The sequence below is a fragment of the Sporothrix brasiliensis genome, assembly GCF_000820605.1.
Source record: "Sporothrix brasiliensis 5110 chromosome Unknown Cont22, whole genome shotgun sequence".
NCBI classification, from domain to species: Eukaryota; Fungi; Ascomycota; class Sordariomycetes; order Ophiostomatales; family Ophiostomataceae; genus Sporothrix; species Sporothrix brasiliensis.
The window spans coordinates 1940188-1960141 of record NW_024467141.1 but is presented as its reverse complement, the minus strand read 5'-3'; the positions used below and the strand labels follow the sequence as shown (position 1 = coordinate 1960141).

At 56.9% G+C, this 19954-nt stretch overlaps 7 protein-coding genes across 7 annotated transcripts; 4 read left to right on the top strand and 3 right to left on the bottom strand.

Annotated features, from left to right (window-relative positions):
* Window positions 1–918: 918 nt before the first annotated feature.
* SPBR_08341 (endoglucanase 2) lies at window positions 919–2641 on the top strand (the record flags this gene model as incomplete). The annotated part of the gene is made up of 4 exons (XM_040766579.1): window positions 919–996; window positions 1087–1128; window positions 1322–1436; window positions 1527–2641. 4 exons carry the CDS (start codon window positions 919–921, stop codon window positions 2639–2641), a joined length of 1350 nt encoding a protein of 449 aa, XP_040614830.1.
* Window positions 2642–2779: 138 nt separating this feature from the next.
* On the top strand, window positions 2780–3295 carry SPBR_08732 (uncharacterized protein; the record flags this gene model as incomplete). The annotated part of the gene is made up of 3 exons (XM_040766970.1): window positions 2780–2878; window positions 2927–3162; window positions 3220–3295. The coding sequence occupies 3 exons, from the start codon at window positions 2780–2782 to the stop codon at window positions 3293–3295; spliced, it is 411 nt and encodes a 136-aa protein (XP_040614829.1).
* A 21-nt stretch (window positions 3296–3316) lies between these two features.
* Window positions 3317–5429, top strand: SPBR_08241 (uncharacterized protein; the record flags this gene model as incomplete). Its single annotated transcript, XM_040766479.1, has 2 exons — window positions 3317–3489; window positions 4442–5429. 2 exons carry the CDS (start codon window positions 3317–3319, stop codon window positions 5427–5429), a joined length of 1161 nt encoding a protein of 386 aa, XP_040614828.1.
* A 2588-nt stretch (window positions 5430–8017) lies between these two features.
* SPBR_08153 (uncharacterized protein) lies at window positions 8018–10673 on the top strand (the record flags this gene model as incomplete). The annotated part of the gene is made up of 3 exons (XM_040766391.1): window positions 8018–8028; window positions 8090–8524; window positions 8588–10673. The coding sequence occupies 3 exons, from the start codon at window positions 8018–8020 to the stop codon at window positions 10671–10673; spliced, it is 2532 nt and encodes an 843-aa protein (XP_040614827.1).
* A 363-nt stretch (window positions 10674–11036) lies between these two features.
* SPBR_08133 (uncharacterized protein) lies at window positions 11037–13886 on the bottom strand (the record flags this gene model as incomplete). Its single annotated transcript, XM_040766371.1, has 1 exon — window positions 11037–13886. One exon carries the CDS (start codon window positions 13884–13886, stop codon window positions 11037–11039), a length of 2850 nt encoding a protein of 949 aa, XP_040614826.1.
* Window positions 13887–14683: 797 nt separating this feature from the next.
* Window positions 14684–16252, bottom strand: SPBR_08403 (uncharacterized protein; the record flags this gene model as incomplete). Its single annotated transcript, XM_040766641.1, has 1 exon — window positions 14684–16252. One exon carries the CDS (start codon window positions 16250–16252, stop codon window positions 14684–14686), a length of 1569 nt encoding a protein of 522 aa, XP_040614825.1.
* A 948-nt stretch (window positions 16253–17200) lies between these two features.
* Window positions 17201–18112, bottom strand: SPBR_08609 (uncharacterized protein; the record flags this gene model as incomplete). Its single annotated transcript, XM_040766847.1, has 1 exon — window positions 17201–18112. The coding sequence occupies one exon, from the start codon at window positions 18110–18112 to the stop codon at window positions 17201–17203; it is 912 nt and encodes a 303-aa protein (XP_040614824.1).
* Between the last annotated feature and the right edge of the window lie 1842 nt (window positions 18113–19954).

The following is a 19954-nucleotide window of genomic DNA, read 5'->3' as shown; positions in this document are numbered from 1 at the left end:
GAATCTGCTCATCTCGCCAGGTAATTTTACTTGGCTGCTTTGGAAAGATGGGCTCGCACTGTTGGCCTGAGTTGGTTTCCGATGGAGTGCTGACCGTTGTGCCTAGCACGCGCGTCTCAGCCGCGCCATCAACCTGTCGACTTTGTCGACGCCCGCCACTAACCAGATACGCTACAACACCCAATTAGCATCCTCTTGCTCCTGTCATTCGTGTAGGCGCTCGTGTCCTGACGCCCTCATTTCGCCCCCCCTACGCCCCTAAACCGTGCGCCGTTTCTTGTGGGGACCTTCTTGGTTGCAACCGTTTGGTTTTAGGTTTTGCTGGGTAGTCAGGGTCCTTCGAACACGGACGATTTCCTATTTTATTTTATTTTCCTATTTCGAACGCCGCCTCATGCTCGTATTTTGGGTCTGCGAAGTTGAGTCTGCCTTTTTTTGTGGTCCTCTCGGAAATCCTATTCTATGTTCTATTTTTGCCCATTTGATTTCTAGTTTTGTACCATCTTGTTCCTTTTTCTATCCTCTCGCCATCATTATCAATACAGAAGTGCGCTCAGCATTTTCTTTTTCTTTTCCTTTTCATCCTTGTTTGTTTCGCATCTCCTACGTCGTACATCGTCGTCCTACTTCCAGCACATCGAGTCACTCATTTTTTTATTCTAAGGCGTTCTTCAGCCAGTCCGGCCGTTCCGTCTCGGCTTTGCGTTGTTTTCTTTCGACCTTGCCTTTCTCGATCTCGTCTTTCATCTATCTCGTCTTCCTCGCTTCTCTTCACCACGATCGTTCCTCTTCGAGGCTGCATTTATATACCCTATCATTTTTAATATTTCTTTGCTCGTCCTTCCCGCGGTCTTATTCTCTCTATTTTGCAATTCTTGTCGTTTCCATCTCGTCTTTCTTTGCATTCCTCTGTTCGCAATGCTGTCTCTGTCTTATTTTCCTTCCCTCGTCCTTTTGGGCTTCCTCGCTTATGCTCAGGCTGCCGTCCAGTTCCTGGTGAGTTTTCTTCCATTTCGAAGCGTGTCTACTTTGACACGCTTTGACCTCCACTTCGACAAAAATACTGACTTGCTGCGCTCCTTTCAGGGCGTTGCCATGGCTGGCGGCGACTTTGGGTGTGATATCGATGTAAGCCTGGCCAAGCCACGATTTGCTGGGCCGCCCCGCCCAAGCACACTCGCTAAACGTCAATTCCGCCAAATGCCAAATCCACCCATCAAATTGCCCGTCACTATTGTCCAACAAAATTGCACTAAGACGGATATACGAGACCCTGAATACGAGCATGCCCACAGTGCAAATCAAACTAACACGACTGTAGGGCTCCTGTCCACTCTCCACGGCGACCCTGCCGTTGACGGAGCTGGGCCATGCCGACGGCGGCGGCCAGATGAAGCATTTCGTCGAGGATGACGGCGTGAACATGTTCCGGCTGCGTATGTTTTTATGGCTTTTTGTCTTTCTGTCCTTGCCTCTTATTTGGCATGCTGTCAAAGGTCTATGGCACTAACCGGCTCGTCCTCTAGCAACATCATGGCAATTCCTCATCAACAACGACAAAGAAGTCAGCGACACGTTTGACCCGACCAATGCCGGCCGCTACGATCAGTTCGTGAAGGCATGCCTCGCGACCGGTGCGTATTGCATGATTGACGTGCACAATTTTGCTCGGTTCAATGGCGGCATCGTCGGACAGGGCGGGCCGTCAGACGACATGTTTGTTGCGATCTGGGCGGCTCTCGCAAAAATGTACGCCGACGAGCCCAAGGTCGTCTTTGAAATCACCAACGAGCCGCACGACCTGGATCTGGAGACATGGGCGGCCACGTGCCAAAAGGTCGTCAACGGCATACGCAATGCCGGCGCCAAGACGCAGATGATCTTGCTGCCGGGCACGAACTTTGACAGCGCCGCGACGCTCATCTCGACGGGCAGCGCTGACGCCCTGCTGGCCATTACGAACCCGGACGGCTCGACCGACGGACTGTACCTGGACATCCACAAGTACCTCGACAACAACAACTCGGGCCAGAATGCCGAGTGCACGACGAACAACATTGGCAATTTCACGATGCTGGCGACCTACCTGCGCCAAAAGAAGCGCCAGGGCTTGATTAGCGAGACGGGCGCGTCGAGTGAACCCTCGTGCATGACGGACTTTTGCGCACAAAACGCCTTTATCAACGAGAACGCCGACGTCTACATTGGCTACGTATCGTGGGCCGCCGGCCAATTTGACGAGACGTACGTGCTCAGCCTGACGCCCACGCTGCAGCCGGACGGCAGCTACAAGGACAACACGCTCTTTAGCGAGTGCGTACTGGCGCCGTATCAGAAGGCAGGCGGCGCGAAGGGCAAGGCGCTGCCGTCGAACACGGCGGCCCAGCCGAGTTCCACATCCAAAGCGACACAAACAAAGGCCTCGAACTCGGCCAAACCATCGGCGACGGCAGCCACGCCACCGTCGTCGTCCAACAGCGACACTGGCAGCGATGCGGGTGCCAAGGGCGGTTCGTTGGCAGCAACCACAACTACATCCGCGTCGACCTCGGCGAGCACGAATGCCGCGTCGGTCGGGCGGGCCGTCGACGTCATCAAGAACCTGGCCGTGGCCGCCGTTGTTGGAGCGGCCCTCTTATAAGAAAGAGCAGGGGCGTCAGCGGCTGTCGTTGGCGCTGTACCAACGTGTTACGATACCACGACATCAAAAGCAGTTAAATAGAGTGCATTTTCCCATGAAAACTACTGGTATTTGTGTTATCTGTCTTCCTCCCCACGAATGGCTGCCGGCACAGTCCCTTCGCGCGTCCAAATGTTCATCCCAATCTTCTCGCCCGCCACGACCGGCAGCCCCGCGTGCAGCGCCCGCGGATCTCCGGTGCGCGTGTCTTGGCCTTCTGTGCGCGGCAGCAGGTTGTCCCAGTAGACGGCGTTGCCCTGCACGGGGCGGAACGTCACGCCGCGCTCCCATGGCTCGTCGCAGTCCGTGTATGCGCACCACTGGTCGGTGGGTCGGGGCGCGTTGACGAGCGGGAAGTTCGTGCCGCCGCCGCGGAGGGCAGCAGGTGCCGGCCCGTCATCTGTCGTCCCGTTTGACACATGCACATACGCAAAGAAGCTCGACACCCGGTTGCCGCCCTGCGCCGCCGTTGCGTGCACGGGGTCGGTAAACCAGTCTGTGTGGTAGTGATAGTGCTCGCCGCGCCCGTACTTGACCAGCTGCAACGGTTCAAGGCGGGACGAGGAGGACGCCGACGATGTCGTCAATGACGAGGGGCCGTCGAGAAGACCCTGAAACCGCAATGCGCGCTCCTCAATGCACCGTACAACGTGGTCCCTCGGCACATTCGTGGACTGCGACGTGCGCACCTTGTCGAGAACGACGCGGCCGTTGGCCTTTTCTCTGTCCGCCACGGCCGATTGGGCAAACGTATCGTGCGCTGCGTCCGTCAAGTGGGCACACTCGTCGGGCGTGACAAATCCGGCAAGGTAGACAACGAGGGGCGACGAGGAGACGAGGTGGACCTCGTATGGTGGATGTTGGCAGACGTAGGCGGCGGCGTCGCTGGTGGCGTCTGTGAGGACCGATTGCGATGCGGCTCGGGACAGGCGCAGCAACGAAAGCAGTGCGCAGAGGCCAGCAATTGAGTGTTTTCGTCGAGTCGGCATTTTGACAGTCAGCAATGGTGTTGACATCGATATCAATTTTGGGTTTTTGAGACGCACAATTTAAAATCAATTAGACTTTTCTTCTGATTTCTTTTTTCTTCTTCTTTTGTCTTCTTGTCTTTTCTTCGCTTTTCTTCTTCGTATGATTTGGTTACCCCCTCTTCATTCCCTCGGTACGTCAATATGCCGTCATGAAACGTCTTGAGTTGTGAATTGGGTGCACAGATCACCATTCACAGGGGCCAGCCGTGGATCCGACAGACGACTGTAGACATCAGACTGCAGACAACGCCTTCTGCCAGGTTTTCTGACAAGAGATGTGCGAGACGTCAGAGACGCGCAAATATTTCTAGAATCTTGGCCAATCTCTTCGTCTTGTCATCCGCTTCTCTTCGCTCGTCGACATCGTCGACTTTCATCATCACACCTCGACAAAATGAGACTCGCCAACACATCATTTCTCATGGCTGCCGTCGCTGTATCGCCCGCCGCAGCATGGAGTCACATGTCGGCAGCCGGCTTTCGGAAGACCCTTGAAACAAAGGAGCGCACTCTTGTTGCGTGTAAGTACAGACGAGAAGGAGTGGCTTGAAAACGAGCCTGGCCGTGGGGCTAACATAGACTGCGTTTCTACTTTGTTCACAGTCGTCGAGGTATGTTCTTTACTGTCGACTTCAAACCCGTTTACGCACATACTAACAGCTTAGACATCATTGTAAGAGCACTTCCAGTCCTCGAGTACGTACCGCGCCGCCGAACTAACCCCACACAGAGAATCATGTAAACGACTTGACACCGAGTGGACATTGGTCGTCCGCGAAGCCACAGCCGCCACAGTCGTCAGCATCGACTGTACACAGGACATTCGGCTCTGCGACGAGCTCCATGTGTCTTCCTACCCGGCGATCCGCCTATTCCACCGGGATCCGTCTCGTGGCGTACAGCGCTACCGAGGTGCTCGCGAGGCGCCAGACCTGCTTGCGTTCCTGCGCCGCTCGGCTCGACCCATCCTCTCGGTCGTTGACGATGCGAATGTGACGGCGCTACTGGGCGACGACGAGGTCGTTTTTGTCGCGCGGTATGGAAAGGATGCAAGTCGTGAAGACGATACTCTCCCCTCTCGCTTCAGCCAGCTGGCCCACACCTATGCCGACCGGCACACCTTTGCTGTCTCGACAGAGGTCGAAGCCTCATCGCCATCGTCGTCATCGTCGTCATCGTCATTGACTTGCTACCGCTCCCACGGCGAGATTACCAAAATGGCCGCTGACCTCGCCGCATCGACGACCGCGCTCGACGCCTTTCTGGAACTCTGCACGGCGCCCCTCGTCGTCGACCTCACCCGCCGCAACGAGCTGCACTACCTGGGGCAGGGCAAGAGCCTGGTGCACTACCTGTACGCCTCCGTGCACGAACGACGTGAGTACACAAAAACCATTCAGTCGCTGGCAAAGACGTACGGCGAGTACTTGGCGTTTACGACAGTCGACCTCGGCGAGTATGGGGACGAGATGGCCACGGCCCTCGGTTTGCAGGCGAGCGTCGCCCACAAGTCAGGACCACTTCTGGCCGTGCAGAACCCGAGCAACGGCGATGTGTTTCCTTTCCCACCGACGGGAAGCAGCACCGGCGGCGCCGGCACCGGCGGCGGCGGGCTGCCGTCTGCAGCGGTTGTCGAGCGCTTCTTGCTAGACATTATCCAGGGTGCGATCCCGCCATGGACACCGGGTGAACGACGTGCAACACATGATGAGCTGTAGGGAGCGATGTGTTGTTGGGGCTGAGTTACATGCAAATGATGGTCCTTTGGCTTTCTGTTTACGCTCCGGTTTGGTACTGCAACCGGCCCGGCGGCAATGACGGCTATTTCCGAGCACACGGAGGGAAGGTGCGGCGGGAGTGGCCGGCCCATAATGACGGCAAGAACATCCGCCGACAAACGACGGTCCATCACCGCCGTATGCGGGCGTGTTGGGTGCTGGTCATGCAGCTCACGCTGTGTAATTATATCGTACGGAGAACTGTTTTGCTCAGCTTTACATGCGTGCGTCGCGCTAGTGTAATATAGTGAGTAAGAATAGGTGACGGCCCCTGCACCTCACCTCCAATCTTACTTAATTGTTTCATCACAAATTAGAAACAAAATAAAAAATAAATAAATAGCACAAAACGTAACGGTCCGTCCACGCCTGCGCTCCTTTGTCCGCTCTCGTATTGTTTCTCAGAGCCTTGTCACTTGTCGGGCTTCCATACGGCCTTACCCGTCTGACAGATCTTGCTGTTTTGGATGCCCTGAAACGAGCAGGAAGTAGTTTGCGTAGTTGGCAATTTGACTTTGAGTTTTTGGGATTTGAATGAGCCTTCCTCATATCTGACCGAGGTGAGTTCAGTTTTGCTTGAAATCGTCGCCATCCCACCGTCCCGCCAGCTCACTACGGTGGAATAGTACGCGACGGCGCCCAGCGATCTTTACTCTCCTCGGAAGACAGAAGAGGCGCTACGAGTTGTGTCCAGGACCATATGCGGAGAAGAGGAAAAAGTGATCAGAAACAGGCGATTGAGGGCCATCAGTCGAGACCTTGCCGTTGACCAAAAAAACCAGTCACGTTGAAACGCACAGAGCTCACGAGTGTGGTTGCTCCCACGGCATGGACGATGCTCAGGCCCAGTTCCCGTCGTTATCAGCTCTTGTGTCGTTTTAGTCGTTTTGTCGTCTTTCGAAGTCGCTTTTCCAGGGCCTGTCATCAACAGCCCAAATCCTGCAGCTATGTAGCTTGGGCACGTTTGTTAGTGCAGGCGCTCGACGTCCCACGGCGGCATAGCCACCTCCTACGTAGTTTGTAGTCCGAGACCTTTGTCTGCGTCCGAGCGTTCTCTTGTAAGGCAGGCCCTTGCAGGATTTCAATCCAAGCAAAGCCTTTTCTCGTCTCTTAGTTTGGCCTGTGGCTGGTTGTCAAATCTGGTCACCGATGCGTGAGGATTCTGCCAAATGTCACTCGTCCATTCCCTCTGCTCTCTTGCCCAGCTGGTATATGCACGCCGAGTATTGCCACTCTCTTCCCACACTCGCTGTATCGCTGTTGACGAGCCCTTGCGCGCACTTACCAGTGGCACAAAGAATCAGCTGAAACCCGTAATTAGCACACATACGGTGCATCGTAGTGTGCCAATAATTCTTGAATATTGGATAGCTTTCCAACAAACAGAAAATTGGTGTCCAACCGTGATCTGCATTTTTGGGCCAATAAGACCCCCCGGCCGTTAATCCTCTCGTCAAACACCAGCTGGCGGGCTTTTTTACTCACGAAAATAAGCAGGGAAAGCCGAGGGAAAGTCTCCCCACGAGCTGCCCGACGATCTTTTTGCACTCAGATGGCTGGCTCCTGGCTCGCAATGGGGAACGAAACTAAAAATAAAGGTGATTTTCGACGATTTCCCACTCCTCCCCCGCGATCCTTGCTCAATTGTTTCGATACCTGCTCCACAGCTTGGCCGGTTTATCGCTCGTGGTGTACCTTGTGGTGGCGCTCGATTGTTGCTCGTGCGTCGCTCGCGGCGGTGGCCGACTCTTCTCCGCATTCTCTTCCCCTTCTTCTTAATCCTGTTTTCCCCTCTATTGTAAGCCAGTCGCATCGCCGCCGCCTCACACCTTTTCCGCTTCAAAGGCCCTAGTCGCATCAAAAGTAGTCCATACTTCTTCCATGCTCTAACTCGTGGGATCAGAAAAAGGAACAGAAAATCAAAACGAGGGAAGAGGAAGCTCACCTCAACACCAAAATCCTCCCACCCGGTTTGTCGTTGATTCCGGTCATTCACCTTTCCCTTTTCTCTCATCCTCCCCTGCATTTTTTGTCGCTATCCTCGCTTTTCAGCTCCTTGCAGCCCTCTCTTCTTCAGTCCCTGAGCATGTCAATGTCCCATGTCGCAGTGAATGTGGAACAGAACGACAAAGACGGAAAGCCAGCTCGCTCAACTTAAACCGCTTCCTTTCGGAACGACAAGGGATCCAGTAACTTAACACCCACGCGCTAGACAGAAGGAAACGGCTGCAACACCGACACCGCAACACAAGTTGCCTGACCCCTGTTTGTATGGTCCAGAAAACGACAGATAAGTGGCACATGGGTGCAGCTTGCCGGGCCGTGAACGAGTGAAGCGACAGTGAACCCGTCAACAGAAAATTAGCGAGCGGAGTGAGACGAGAGGAGGAGCCATCGACGTACAGGAAAGAGACCCAAAATACGCCTCAAATATTTCAGCTGTCCCAGTTCCCGTCAACGGTCAAAGATAGCCCGCTCCTGGGATAACTGCGTCTGCGATCGCTTCTCGCCGATCAGTACCAATCATCATGGACTGGATGTAAGTAGTTGCCGGTGCATCGCAATCCCGCGCGTCGCTCGCTCTCGCTCACACCGAACAGATCCACCACGACCGGCTGCTTCGCCGTCAGCAACGCCCTCGCCAAAACCGCCAGCGATCTCCACCGCTTCGTGCGCGACGTCCGCGAGTCCCGTGCCGATCTCGCCCCGTTGTCCGCCGAGCTGCATGCCCTGGACGGTGTGCTCGACCTGCTCAAAGACGATGCCGCCTCCGTGAGCTTTCCGGCCGACCTGGCCCTGCAGACGCCAGCTGTCGTCGCCGGCAGTGGCGCGGTCGTGGCAGACTTGGATGCCATCTTTTCCGACGGCGGCGGTGGCAGCGGCGATAGCGACGACGATCCCATGCCGTCGTCGTCTGTCTCACCCCAGGAGAAACGAGCGCGCTGGCTGGCCCTGCGCTCGCACATTGAGGAGTCCGGCGCCGTCCTAGAAGTGTACCGCCTCGCCCTCGGGCTGGCTCTGGACCTGGTGGCATTGTTAGTCTGCCCTTGATGGAATGGCCGCCCCTTTTAAATTTGTAACAGTACTGACCTCTGCAGAACACAAAAGACACACACCGCAGACCCGGACACAGCCGACACCTCCAATGTTTCCAATGTTCCCGACGCCAACGCCAAGGAAATGGCCCGCCTACAGGCCGAGATAAGCCACCTGCGCACGCGCGTGCGCAGCGATCTGAACGACGGCGATGCCGCCTTCATCCTACTCAACTACCTCAATGTCTTGCGGCGGCATACCACATCGGCCGAAGAAGAGGCGAAACGAACCCCTGAACCGGAACAGAAACTGGAGCTAGAACCAGAAACAGAACCCGAGCGCGAACGCGAGGACAGCATCATTCTCAACGATGCTCCTGTTGCTGACCTGGACCTCCGCAACCACGACAGCGTCGATCTGCACCTCGATCCGCCATCCCTCCAATTCCGCGACGAAGCCGTCGCCTCGCCCGTTGGCAAAGCCCCCGACAGTGCCGTGGAGATACTCGACGATGAGGCGGCCGACAAGGGCCAAAGCAGCAGCAGTCTGCCCATTCCCCGCACCCTTGGCGTCGATGCGCCCAGGGTCGGCTCGTCTGTGTACAGCTCCCGGCAACCATCTCCGTCCCGTCAGTCGAGGCCGTCCTCGCCGTCCATGCCGCCGCCGCCAACGCCTCCACCGCGCGACACTGCCCGCGGCCCGGCGTTACTGCCGCCCAACGAGATTGACAACCTGATGGACGAGCTCCGCGACGAGCTGCCCAGTCGGCCGCCCACGCCGCCACCCAAAGCTGTGGCCAGAGGGAGCAGTGCCATGAGCTTCCGGCCTGGCGAGGCTGACCATCTTGGTGGCGCCAACGGCGGCAGGTACTTGGCCGCTGCGCCAACACAACTCAGCCACAGCGTCAGCAACGGCAATTTTGCGGCCATGACCACGACCACGACCACGACCACCTCCTCCTCCTCCACGACGGCCTACCCGCCCTCGACCTCCAACAACCGCTTTGGACGCTTCCTGCGGCACATCCGCAGCACCTCGGCGACCACGACGGCCGAGATAAACAAGCGGCCGTCAACGGCGACAGGCGCGGGTGCGAGTGCCGGCCGCACAGGCCTGAATGGCGCTGTCGACCTGTCGAGCCTGTCCATCGCCCCCACGCCGCTCACCAATATTGTCAGCAGCAACAGCAACAGCAGCAGCGGGCAGAGCGGGAGCAGCAGTGGTGGTGGCAACGGCAACGGCAATGGCAACGGCAACGGCATCGAGCGCCGAACCAGCCGCCGCTTCTCCGCCTCGTTCCGTGCGCCCTGGGCCGTGACGACTGTCATTGAGGGAGGCGGTGCTGCCCCAGCGTCGTCCCCTGCAAAGAAAGACAGAAAGCGCGGCGCCGCATTGGACGACGAGCCCGATGCCGTTTTTGGCGTCTCCCTCCGCAAAAGCATCCACATGGCCGGTGCATCCGCGCGCACGCACCACTCTGGCGGCCACGGCGCGTCGCGGCGCGAGTTCCCCTTGTCTGTGTTCCGGTGCTACACGTTCATCCGGTCGGACGGCGGCCTGGAGACGCCCGATATTTTCGGTGGCGGCGTGCCTGGCGTCGATGTCGATTCCTTTGATGTGGTAAACTTTGACCGCGTGCGGGCGCTGCGGGAGCGCTTTTCGACGGGGCCCCTCTACGGCGTGGACCTCGACGATGCCTCCATGGCCGCCGAGTACAGCCGCCACGACGCGGCGGCGGTGATCCTGCAATACTTGGAGGCGCTGCCCCGGCCGCTCGTCTCGGACTCCGTTGCGCGCCGCTGGGTGACGTTGTCGCGTCAGGCCACCATCACCGGTTCGTACTCCAAGCGGTTGGACCAGTGCATTGACTTTTGGGAAGAGGCACTGGGCGGTGTACGGGGACCGGCGCGCAGTCTCTTGAAGCTGCTCCTCAATCTCTGGGGCGACATTGCCGACGCGGCCGACCGCAACGACATGACGGCAGAGCGGCTGGCAGGCCGTGTGCTGCGGCCGCTGATGCAGTTGGACGGCGGGCAGTACCACACGGACTATATGCTGAGTCTGGCATTCATTATCCGCAAACGGTCCGAGTATGCGCTGCTGCTGCGGGGTGGTGGGCGGAAGAGTAATGCGGCGTTCGAGACGTAGCGGTGCGCCGGTGATGCGACGAGGTGGTCCGCTGTCTACTTTTCTCCTTTTGTCGCTTCTCTTCTTGTCTTTTTTGTCCTCTTTGTTTTCTCTTTTATCTTTTCTTCCCTGTGTTTCTTTTTGTTAGCACACCTTTGTACGATGATGATACCCCCGGAGACCCAAGAAGTCAGTATCAAAAATGAAACTGGTATTTCACACAAAGGCACCTGGCCGACTAGCCGTATGCATTCTGTCTACCAATATGTGATCCAGTATCCAAAGTCCAATGCCCTTGTAAAGTCCAAAATATTCCAAAAGTGTGTCCCAAAGTAAGAATCAAATCAAAACAAGTAGGCAGCACAGTTAGCCTCTTCATCTGCCCTAATGAGAAAACACTTCATTGGCGCCGCGAGTGATGATACCATTTGTCCTGTCTTGGCTAGACCCGACCAAACGCCTGATGTGGATGGTTCCATAGTATGGCACGGACATGGTTTGCACCGCACTGTCCGGGTCCGCCGCCAGCCGCCCGTCGCCACGGCCCAGTGTCCCGTCTTCGGTCCAGACCTCATACTTGCCGCCCGCCGCGGCGTCGTTTTCAATGGCCATCAGTCGCCGCAGTATGGCCAACCTTGGCTCATTGACGGGCTCCTGTGCAATGTCCTGCAGCTGATCCATGAGAGCCATGGCTTTGTCGACGGTATTCATATCCGAGGGTCGCTGGTAGTGGTTGACATTATCGCCGCCGCGGACGTGAGCGTCCATATGGGCGAGCAGAATGGCCACGGCTGCGACAAAACCTTCAAAGTCAAAGGCGTGGCAGCCGGGATTGGCACTAGTGAATTTCCGAAAGACCATGAAACGTGACAGGACTTCACGGGCGGCACCCAAGGCGCCGAGGCGGCTAAAGGTAGTATCCGGTGGTGTGAGCAGGATGGATGTGGTTGTGGTGTTGATATCCTCGCCGGTCCACTGCGCCGTGGCGGCCGGTATGGGGGACCAGTTGGATGGTGGTGATGGCGGTGAGGGGTACTGTCTCTGGCTGCGGCTTGTGTCTTCTGCAAAGACAATGTCGTCGGTCACTGGCCGTGATGCAGCTTGCGTGCCGGCCGCCATGCCGTACTCTCGTAAATTGACGTTACTCGTCTCGTCCTTCGGCCCCTGCGCACCCGCATATGAAGCCCCGTCCGGCAGAACTGTGTCCAACAACGGAGGCGGTGCTTTCGCCGGCATGATGCCTGGTCGCCGGTCCGTAAGGTACGGGAGGTGCAGCAACACCAACAAGTGATAGTGTTTGGCCTGGCCCATGAGGCGCATCGATTCCTCAATTTGCTCAGCCTTCTCCATACGGCCACCGTCAATTCTGTTGCCTCCCAGGAGATCGGGAATGGCCCACCATTTCGTGGGCAGGCTCTGAGCGGCCTGGCAGAAGGTATAGTCAATGTCGCGCGTGTCGCGGTAGTCGTCCTTCAGTATCGTCATATGACGCGCATGGTCAGTGCGAGAATAGATATAGTGCGCGTTGGCGAGCTGGTTGAGGCGTTCGTTGCGGGCGGTGATTCGCGGGATGATGAGAGCGTTCAGTCTCTCGAGGTCTAGGGCCAAGTACTCGACGTTATTGGACCAGTCGCGGGAGGTCAACAGTTTCCTTGTCGCGGCGTGCCGCGCAAGGGACGAGGGGTGGTGGTTTTCGATGTTGAACGACGGCAGGCCGAGCATGAGGGACAAGAAGCGTTCAGAGAACAGCAAACGGGTCCAGACAAAGTGGAGAGAGAGTGGCTGGTTGTGCCAGGGCCGTGGAGGGAGGCCAATGATCGTGGCAATGCCGAGGGCGCGGCGCAGCGTCATCCACCCAGCCCGAAGATCGCCCTTGTTCACCACGAAAAACGCTTGCAGCAGCAGACTTTCGAGCCCCTCTTGGGACGAGACCATGGCGTCGTGCGAGGTAACGAGACTTGAAGCGACTTCAAAGTAGCGGTCGGCCGTCTCCCAGGGCGTCACACTGCCGGACATACCATAATCGCTCAGCTTGCTGTCCTTGTGCATCAATTGTAGGCAGACAGCGAGCTGAATGAGCTCGCGGGCTAGCAGCACAGGGTGGCCCGTATCGCGTTTCTCAAGGGGGTGAATGTCATGGCCGGCCTCGGCGTCTGCGGCGAGAAACGCGCGATAGCGGCGCAACGTAAACAAGGCACCTTCGTCCATGATGCGCAGGGCATCGTTGGCGGTCGGCAGTATGGATTGTAGGTGCTTGCTGAGCGTTTGGTGTTCCAGAGGTCCCATGTAAATGCTCGGGCCCGTGGGGAACAACAAATGGTTGGAAATGAGTTCCTGCTCGAGTTGTTGGAGCTGGATGCGCAGCTGCCCTTTGGAGTCGACGTCGACAGGTGGGGCTCTGCCGGCAGGGAAATCGGTAGAGAGGTCGGTGGTGCAGCCGGTGGTGTCGGTGTCAGTATTCGAGTCGAGATAACCGGGAGGCTGGCGTAGGTGTGGCGAGGCTGTCGCCGGCGAGGGCGAGAGAGACTGCGACCTCGACGTAGACCGCGCACGGAAGTGTGGCGATTGAGCCGGTATGAAGCGGTCATGCAACCAGAGCGAGAAGCAGCTGGCGTCCTGCTGGAGGACGGACTCAAGCTCCTGGTCCAGCAGATCGGCCGTGGGATCAGAGGGACTGCGCGCAGGCTCATCCGCGGCGTCGCCATCTCCTAGAACGCTGTTGCTGGTGGCGTGGCCTGCATTGACACGCCGCCGGACGAGCTCGCCGACCATAGCCTCGACCTGGGCGATACGCTTGCCGACATCGCTGTACTGCCGCTGCTGAAGGGGGTCGGGTGAGCGGCGAGGCGACGGCGAGGGAGCAGCATACTCTTGGCCGACACACGATGTGCCGTGTCGCTGGCATGAGAGGCAGGGGCCAGCATGAGAAGAGCGGCCACCACCGCTGTCGGGAGCTGCAGCCTCACTCTCAGCAAACCGACACCGGACTTTGCGCCGCTTGCACTCGATGCAGCTAAAGGTGCCTTTGCGCAGCTTGCGGCGCTTGACGGGCGAGGCAGCTGGCGTGTCAGAATATGAGCTGTCGTCGGAGGGTAGTGGTAGACTCGTGTTCGTGCTGTTGGAGGTGTTCGTCGAGATAGGCCCCCGCCCGACTGTTGCAGCCGCGCCCGGTTTCCCGCCCGCAGCACGGGCCTGCACACGCTTCGGTGCCGTATTTATGGTCACTGTCGCCATTCTTGCTTCTGGCCTCGCAGGCCCCGCCCGAATCACCTCTCCCTCTCCGGGGGCCGTTGCCCGTGAAGGTCGCTTTGTGCGTGGCGGCATGTGATTGTTGTGTCGCGAGACGCACTCAATCTGGGAAGAGAGCAACACTGTCCGCCATGGTAGGCCGGCGCGTAAATAAGAAAGAGATTAAGCCGTGTTGTTTCATATGCAGGAACCTTATCAACGCAAAGCTACCGTTGCTCAAAGCACGACCGACTTAGAAGCGTTCCCCAACCTTGAGTGCAAATTCCGCCGATATGTCCGGTGTGCCGTTGGGGCTGTGGGTGGCCCCACTCGGCAATGTACATCACAGGGCTGACGGACAATGCCCCATAGTTTTAGGGAACATGAGGCGCAAGAAGTGATCGGTCGTCGTGATCACTATGTTTTCGATGATGTTTTTGTTCAAAAGTCCCATTTTAAGAGGGTAAACACTCAGGGGCTTTGTTGGGGAAGTTACAGCAACAAAGGGATTGTTTTGCCGCAGAAGAGAAGGAGCTCCTAAGTGGATACGCACTTGCCTCACGACGGACTTTCCTTGTTTGTGACAAGGTGGGCGAAGAATTGTTTACGGAAGGCGCGACTTTATTACAACATGTTGTATCACGTCACTTCTGCTCTCTTTCCAAATCCAATCATCGCAGTCTATTTCAATCAGATGTATCAATACAATGCGTCACTATGAAAACCGAAAGACTAACAAAACTGCAGGTCCCAGGAACGCCAGCTATGCCCAGTCACCATACTCGATCCACACTCGACCAACACTAATGCTCCCCTTTGGAGTCACCAGTACCAGGATGCACCTGGCCTTTGTCAGCATATGCAGGCGGCACATCCTCATCGGCGGCCACGGGCGACACGTTGTTCCGCGATGACGGCTCGTCAACCGTAGAGTATGTCGGTGGTGGAACGCCCGCAGACGCCGCCGCTTCATCGGTCGCCTCGTGCTCTTTGTTACGGGCATCCGGTGCCACTGGTGTTGCCGGTGTTGCCGTTGTAACAGGCGACACGACTGGAGTACCAGCGGCCTCGCTCGGCTGGGCAGCTGGCGACAGCACGGTAGGCGGCTGGGCAGCCGGCGCGGCCCACGACGCCGACGGCCCTGGGGCATACCACTGTTGAGGGTACGCTTGGCCAGGCTGTTGCGGGTACTGTTGGGGGTAATAGGGCTGCGGCTGCTGCGGCTGCTGCGGCCGGGGCGGCATGGCCGGCGGCTGGGCGTGCATTTCGGCCACCCGCACAGCGTCCAGCAGAACCTGAGCCGCAGCCTGCCACTGGCCAGCAGGAACGTCCCCGCGCAATATCTGGCGCACGGTCACGGGCGCGCCGTAAAAGGACGCGTTGGCCGATTGCCGCGACGTCACGACGGTGCCGTCGACCTTGATGCCGGCGTAGATGCCGCGGGACTTGATGTACGAGTAGGCGGCGCGGTCCATGGTTTGGCGGAGGGTGTTCTTGGCGCCGTTGTAACCAGAGGCACCAGAGGAACCAGAAGCGGACGGGCCACCTTCGACAGCAGCGCCTGCTTTGGGCGGGCAGGGCGTCGTCGCCACATTGAAGCCACCGCCGACACCGTATGGCCCCGCTGTCACGCCCAGACTCGACCCCAGCGACAGCCGCGTGTTTCTGCAAAACGCGTCGAGGGCCTCCTGCGTGTTGAGCACGAGCACACAGTCGTAAATGTCGGCGCCGAAGATAAAGCCGGCGCCCACAGCGTGGACCTGGATGCCCGATGGCGGGGACCAGCTGCCGTCGGGCTGGCGGGCGATCAGGACACCCGAGCCAGTGGCACCGGAGACGTGCATGCCGATGCGGCCAGTGGTAAAGACGGCAAGGCCAACGGCACGCTGAAGGACCGAGGGGGGGATGTAGATGAGGGAGCGGCGCGGTACGATCTGCTCCTTCTTTCCATTCTTGGAGTGAGCAGATGCCGACGACGAGGCTGACGACATGCGGGTCAGGGTCGGCTGGTCAGAAAATCCCTGCAGAATGCGCGCTGCTTTCTCGCACTCCTTGTACATGGTCTCCGGCAAGAAACCTTCAGAGCCCACTCGGTTTGCAAGCATGTTGATGGGCGAGGCGGCGCGGGCACCGATGGCGGCCAGCCGGCTGGCGAGGCCGGAGCGATAGTATGCGGCGTTGGTCATTTTCAAGGTGCTGCCGGAGGTGCTCTTGTTGTCGCCGCCATGGCCGTTGTCGTTGACTTGGGGATCATAGTACGGAACAGAAGTGCTTTTCTGCTGCCGCTGAGGCTCGGTCTGGTACTGCTGTGCGTACTGTGTGTAATACGACTCGGGGTCGGCCGGCTCGCCGGTGATTTCGACTTTGGTCATGATGACAGGGAATTGTGAAATGAACCGAAATTGCGGTGCTGTAGACGAGCTGTTTATGAAAATATCTGAAAGATTGTAGTGGAGGTGTTAATGCTCTGTATATTTTGTTGTTGTTTTTTCCTTCTTTTTTTCAAATTATACTCCATCAAACTGCCGTGCACCGCCTTTATTTATCTTTCATCATGGATCGTCTGTTTCGGTTGTCAACTTCTTTTATCCCGGTGCCTTGCATGGCCAACGCGTCCTGTTCAACGTCACTCCATCTACGGCCACAAGTGGAGGCTGGGACTTACACACTAGCGCTGTGCCATTGCCGCGTTTCTTAACGTCTTCTTTTAGGGGAGAAAGGGGCTGTGTTTGAGACCGTTTGTGAAGCCAGAGCTGATAATGTACCTCTCAACCAAATCAGTGTGGAGTTGTACTTGCTAGCGCCCCTGCGTATTAGGCACCAGAATAAAAAAGAGGCAATGCAAAGCTCGGTCTCGATCTCGCTGTCGCCAACAATTTGCTTTGCCTGGAGCGTGACGTCGAATTCATTCGATTTGCTCACAGTACGAATTGTCCATTGCGAAGCTTAGATCTACGGAAATTATGAACATTGGAACAATGAGTTTACCAAGGTATATCTGCATTTGGTAGTCAACCGTCTAGATACAAAAATATCTCCAGAAAAACAAGAAACGAAAAAAGTACCCAAAAGAATCCGCATATCTTGAAAACCGAGGCGCCAGAAATTGGTAGTATACATAACGATCGTGAGAGAGAAAAAAATACATAATGAAAATGCCATCATTGTTTGCCGTCTTAAGATGCAAAGAAAGGACGCGATGCCAAAAGAGAAAACAAAACGTGAACAACGCCGCAGCTGGCCGCAGCCAAGACGGCGGCCGCCACGATCGGAGCCATGGGCAGCCGGACCCGGCGCCACAGTCGCTGTCGCACCGTTGTTCAGTGCGCCATGGACTTGCCAATCTCGCTCTGCCAGCCCTCGGCCCGCTCAAAGCCGTTGGTGTGCGTCTGGTAGTCCATCAGCGCCTTGTAGACCTCCTCCTTGGAGTTGACCACAAAGGGGCCGTACTGCACAATGGGCTGGTCCAGCGGCGTGCCGGCCACGAGCACCAGCCGCGCGGGCTCTGTGGCCGACGCGTCCACGCTCACGGTGACGCCGTCGCCCTCGGGGCCAAACACCACGTTGCTGTACTGCTCGACCTTGGTGGGCGCCTCCTCGCCGTTGGAGATGGTGGCGCTGCCCTCGAGGATGTAGGCAAAGGCGTTCCAGTTGGCCGGCAGCGGCTGCGCGACCTTGCCGCCCGGCTGGACGGTCACGTCCAGGATCCATACGGGCGTGTACGCCAGGTCCTTGACGCTGTTGATGCCGTGGCTCTCGCCCGAGATGACCTTGATGTGCACCTTGTTGTCGTCGACGTCCACGGTGGGGATCTCGGCGGCCCGCAAGTCGCGGTACCGCGGCTCGCAGTTCTTGAGGTCCTGGGGCAGGTCGACCCAGAGCTGCAGGCCGACGTTGGCCGATCCGTCCGGGTTTTGCCGCGGCATCTCAGCGTGCATGATGCCCCTGCCGGCGGTCATGAACTGCAGGTCGCCCGAGTTGATGGTGCCCGCGTTGCCGGCAAAGTCCTCGTGGTCGACGCCGCCGTTCAGCAGGTAGGTAATGGTCTCCTGGCCGCGGTGCGGGTGGTCGGGGAAGCCTGCGCCGGGCTTGATCGAGAAGTGGTCAAGCATCAGGAAGGGCGAGAAGTTGCGGAGCGCCGGTGTGCCAATAGACCGGCGGACGCGGGCACCGGCACCCTCTGCCTGCTCGAGAGCGACGAAGACTTTGCGGATGTGACGCGGGAAAGTCATTGTGGAGGGAAGGGGAGTGTCGGCGGTGTCGTAGAAAGAAGTGATGTTGTGGGTGGAGGTGGTCGTGTTGCTGGTGCTGTTGTTCACGAGCGACTGGACCAGGCTGTGAATGTGGTTGAGAGTTGTGTCGAAAGTGTCTGGAAAGTTGCTTCTGAACAAGAAGATCGAGAAGATGCCTGTGAGGATGGAGAGCAGGATCGAAAGAAGCTTCATCGGACCAAGGTGGATCGTGGTGATCGTTTTTATAGATGAGGGAGGGAGCGCTTGAGGAAGTGACAGAAAGTATGCAATGACGAGAAAGAACACAGGAGAAGCTTTTGTCGTCCGGTGTCCGGGTGCCGATGCTAATTGAAATATGGGAATGATCGCGAATCTTCCCAGCACCCGTTGGTCGCCGCTCTCTCGCAAGCTCACGGCTGCTCGCCTAAGGATTCGTCATGGTCACCAACTGCTGACAGCGAGAGTGCTGTGCCAAACCGCCTAAATTATGTCGTAGAGCGACAAAATGCAAGCAAAAAGACCCGCCAACGGACAGTGATTCAGCCATGACAAAGCTGGAGAGTGTGGACAACGCTGATGTAACGGTTTGTCAGGCAACGGACGTGTAAGAGAGTGGAGGGGATCTAACCTGTTTTAGATGTTTAGCTCATTCTGACGAAAAGCTGACTGTGGCTTGGCTCTGTGGCTGATTCTAGAATTTCACGTGATATATCACGATGTATGATTTCTCATGCAGTCGGAAAGACAGCTCCACAGCCCCCACCAATGACACAATCGCTCGTCATCCACTCGAGTCGCTCCACTGCGTTGTAAGTCAGGCTCGCCCAATGAGGCGACCATTGATAAGAACGAGGCAGAGCTTCACCATTAAACATGCCTGCTTGCCCACACCCACTCTCGTAATGGTGGGTGACAAAGGTGGCCTGGACCATCAAACAATTACAACGGCGAGAATACACCATGTTGATGGTACTTTGGTTTAATGTAGAGGGGAGATGCGTTTTGCGCCATGTTCCCCCTGTCTTACGACGTGCTTTCTTTTTCAACGTTCCCCTCTTTCAGTGTTTCAACGGCTGTTCCGGAAAACGACCGTTATCTTGTGGCGAGAGGCGCGTGTCTTTTCTCATCATTTCCATACGGGTCTCTCCGTTGTACATTGTACAACCTACCTTTGATAGTCTACGCCCTATCGATATATTACTGACAATTGCAGACGAGACGCGGGGAAGTTGGCTATCATTGCTCGTCGGTCAATTTATCGCTGCATCTGCCAGGTCCACACATCCCTGGCGGTGCTTAGAAGTACATAAAACTCATAAAGTATCCAGTATTATGAAAACCATTATTTTTCGTGGTACTTTGGTTCCGGTAACCTTATGTTTCTAAAAAAGTCCCTAGTCTGGCCTGGATAAAACGAAAACAAGAAACATGAAAAAAAGAACAAGATATGAGACATGGATAAGAAAGGGAAAGAAAGGGAAAGAAAGAGAAGAGGAAGGCGAAAGGAAGAGTGGGAATCAAGTAAAAGTCGTTTTATCGGGTGGGTGAACGTAGCATAAGAGAGAAAAGCAATCATCTCGAGCACAAGCCCAAAGGGGGCGTGAGGAGGCAGTCCCGCGCAGGTGAGAGAGGGAACAGGGCAAGGTGAGCAAGGTGTGGCGAATAAAAAGTCATCTCAGCAGAAAGAATGCCTGCCAACTAGGTGCAGAGCCAAGGAGAGCAGAACCGACCAGCCGACAAACGGGTGCGAAACAGCACTCCTGTGATTTGCGCCAATAGCGCACCCCACTTATTCGTCCTTATCGTGCAGAAACGGCCACTAAAAGACAGTATTTCTCTCTT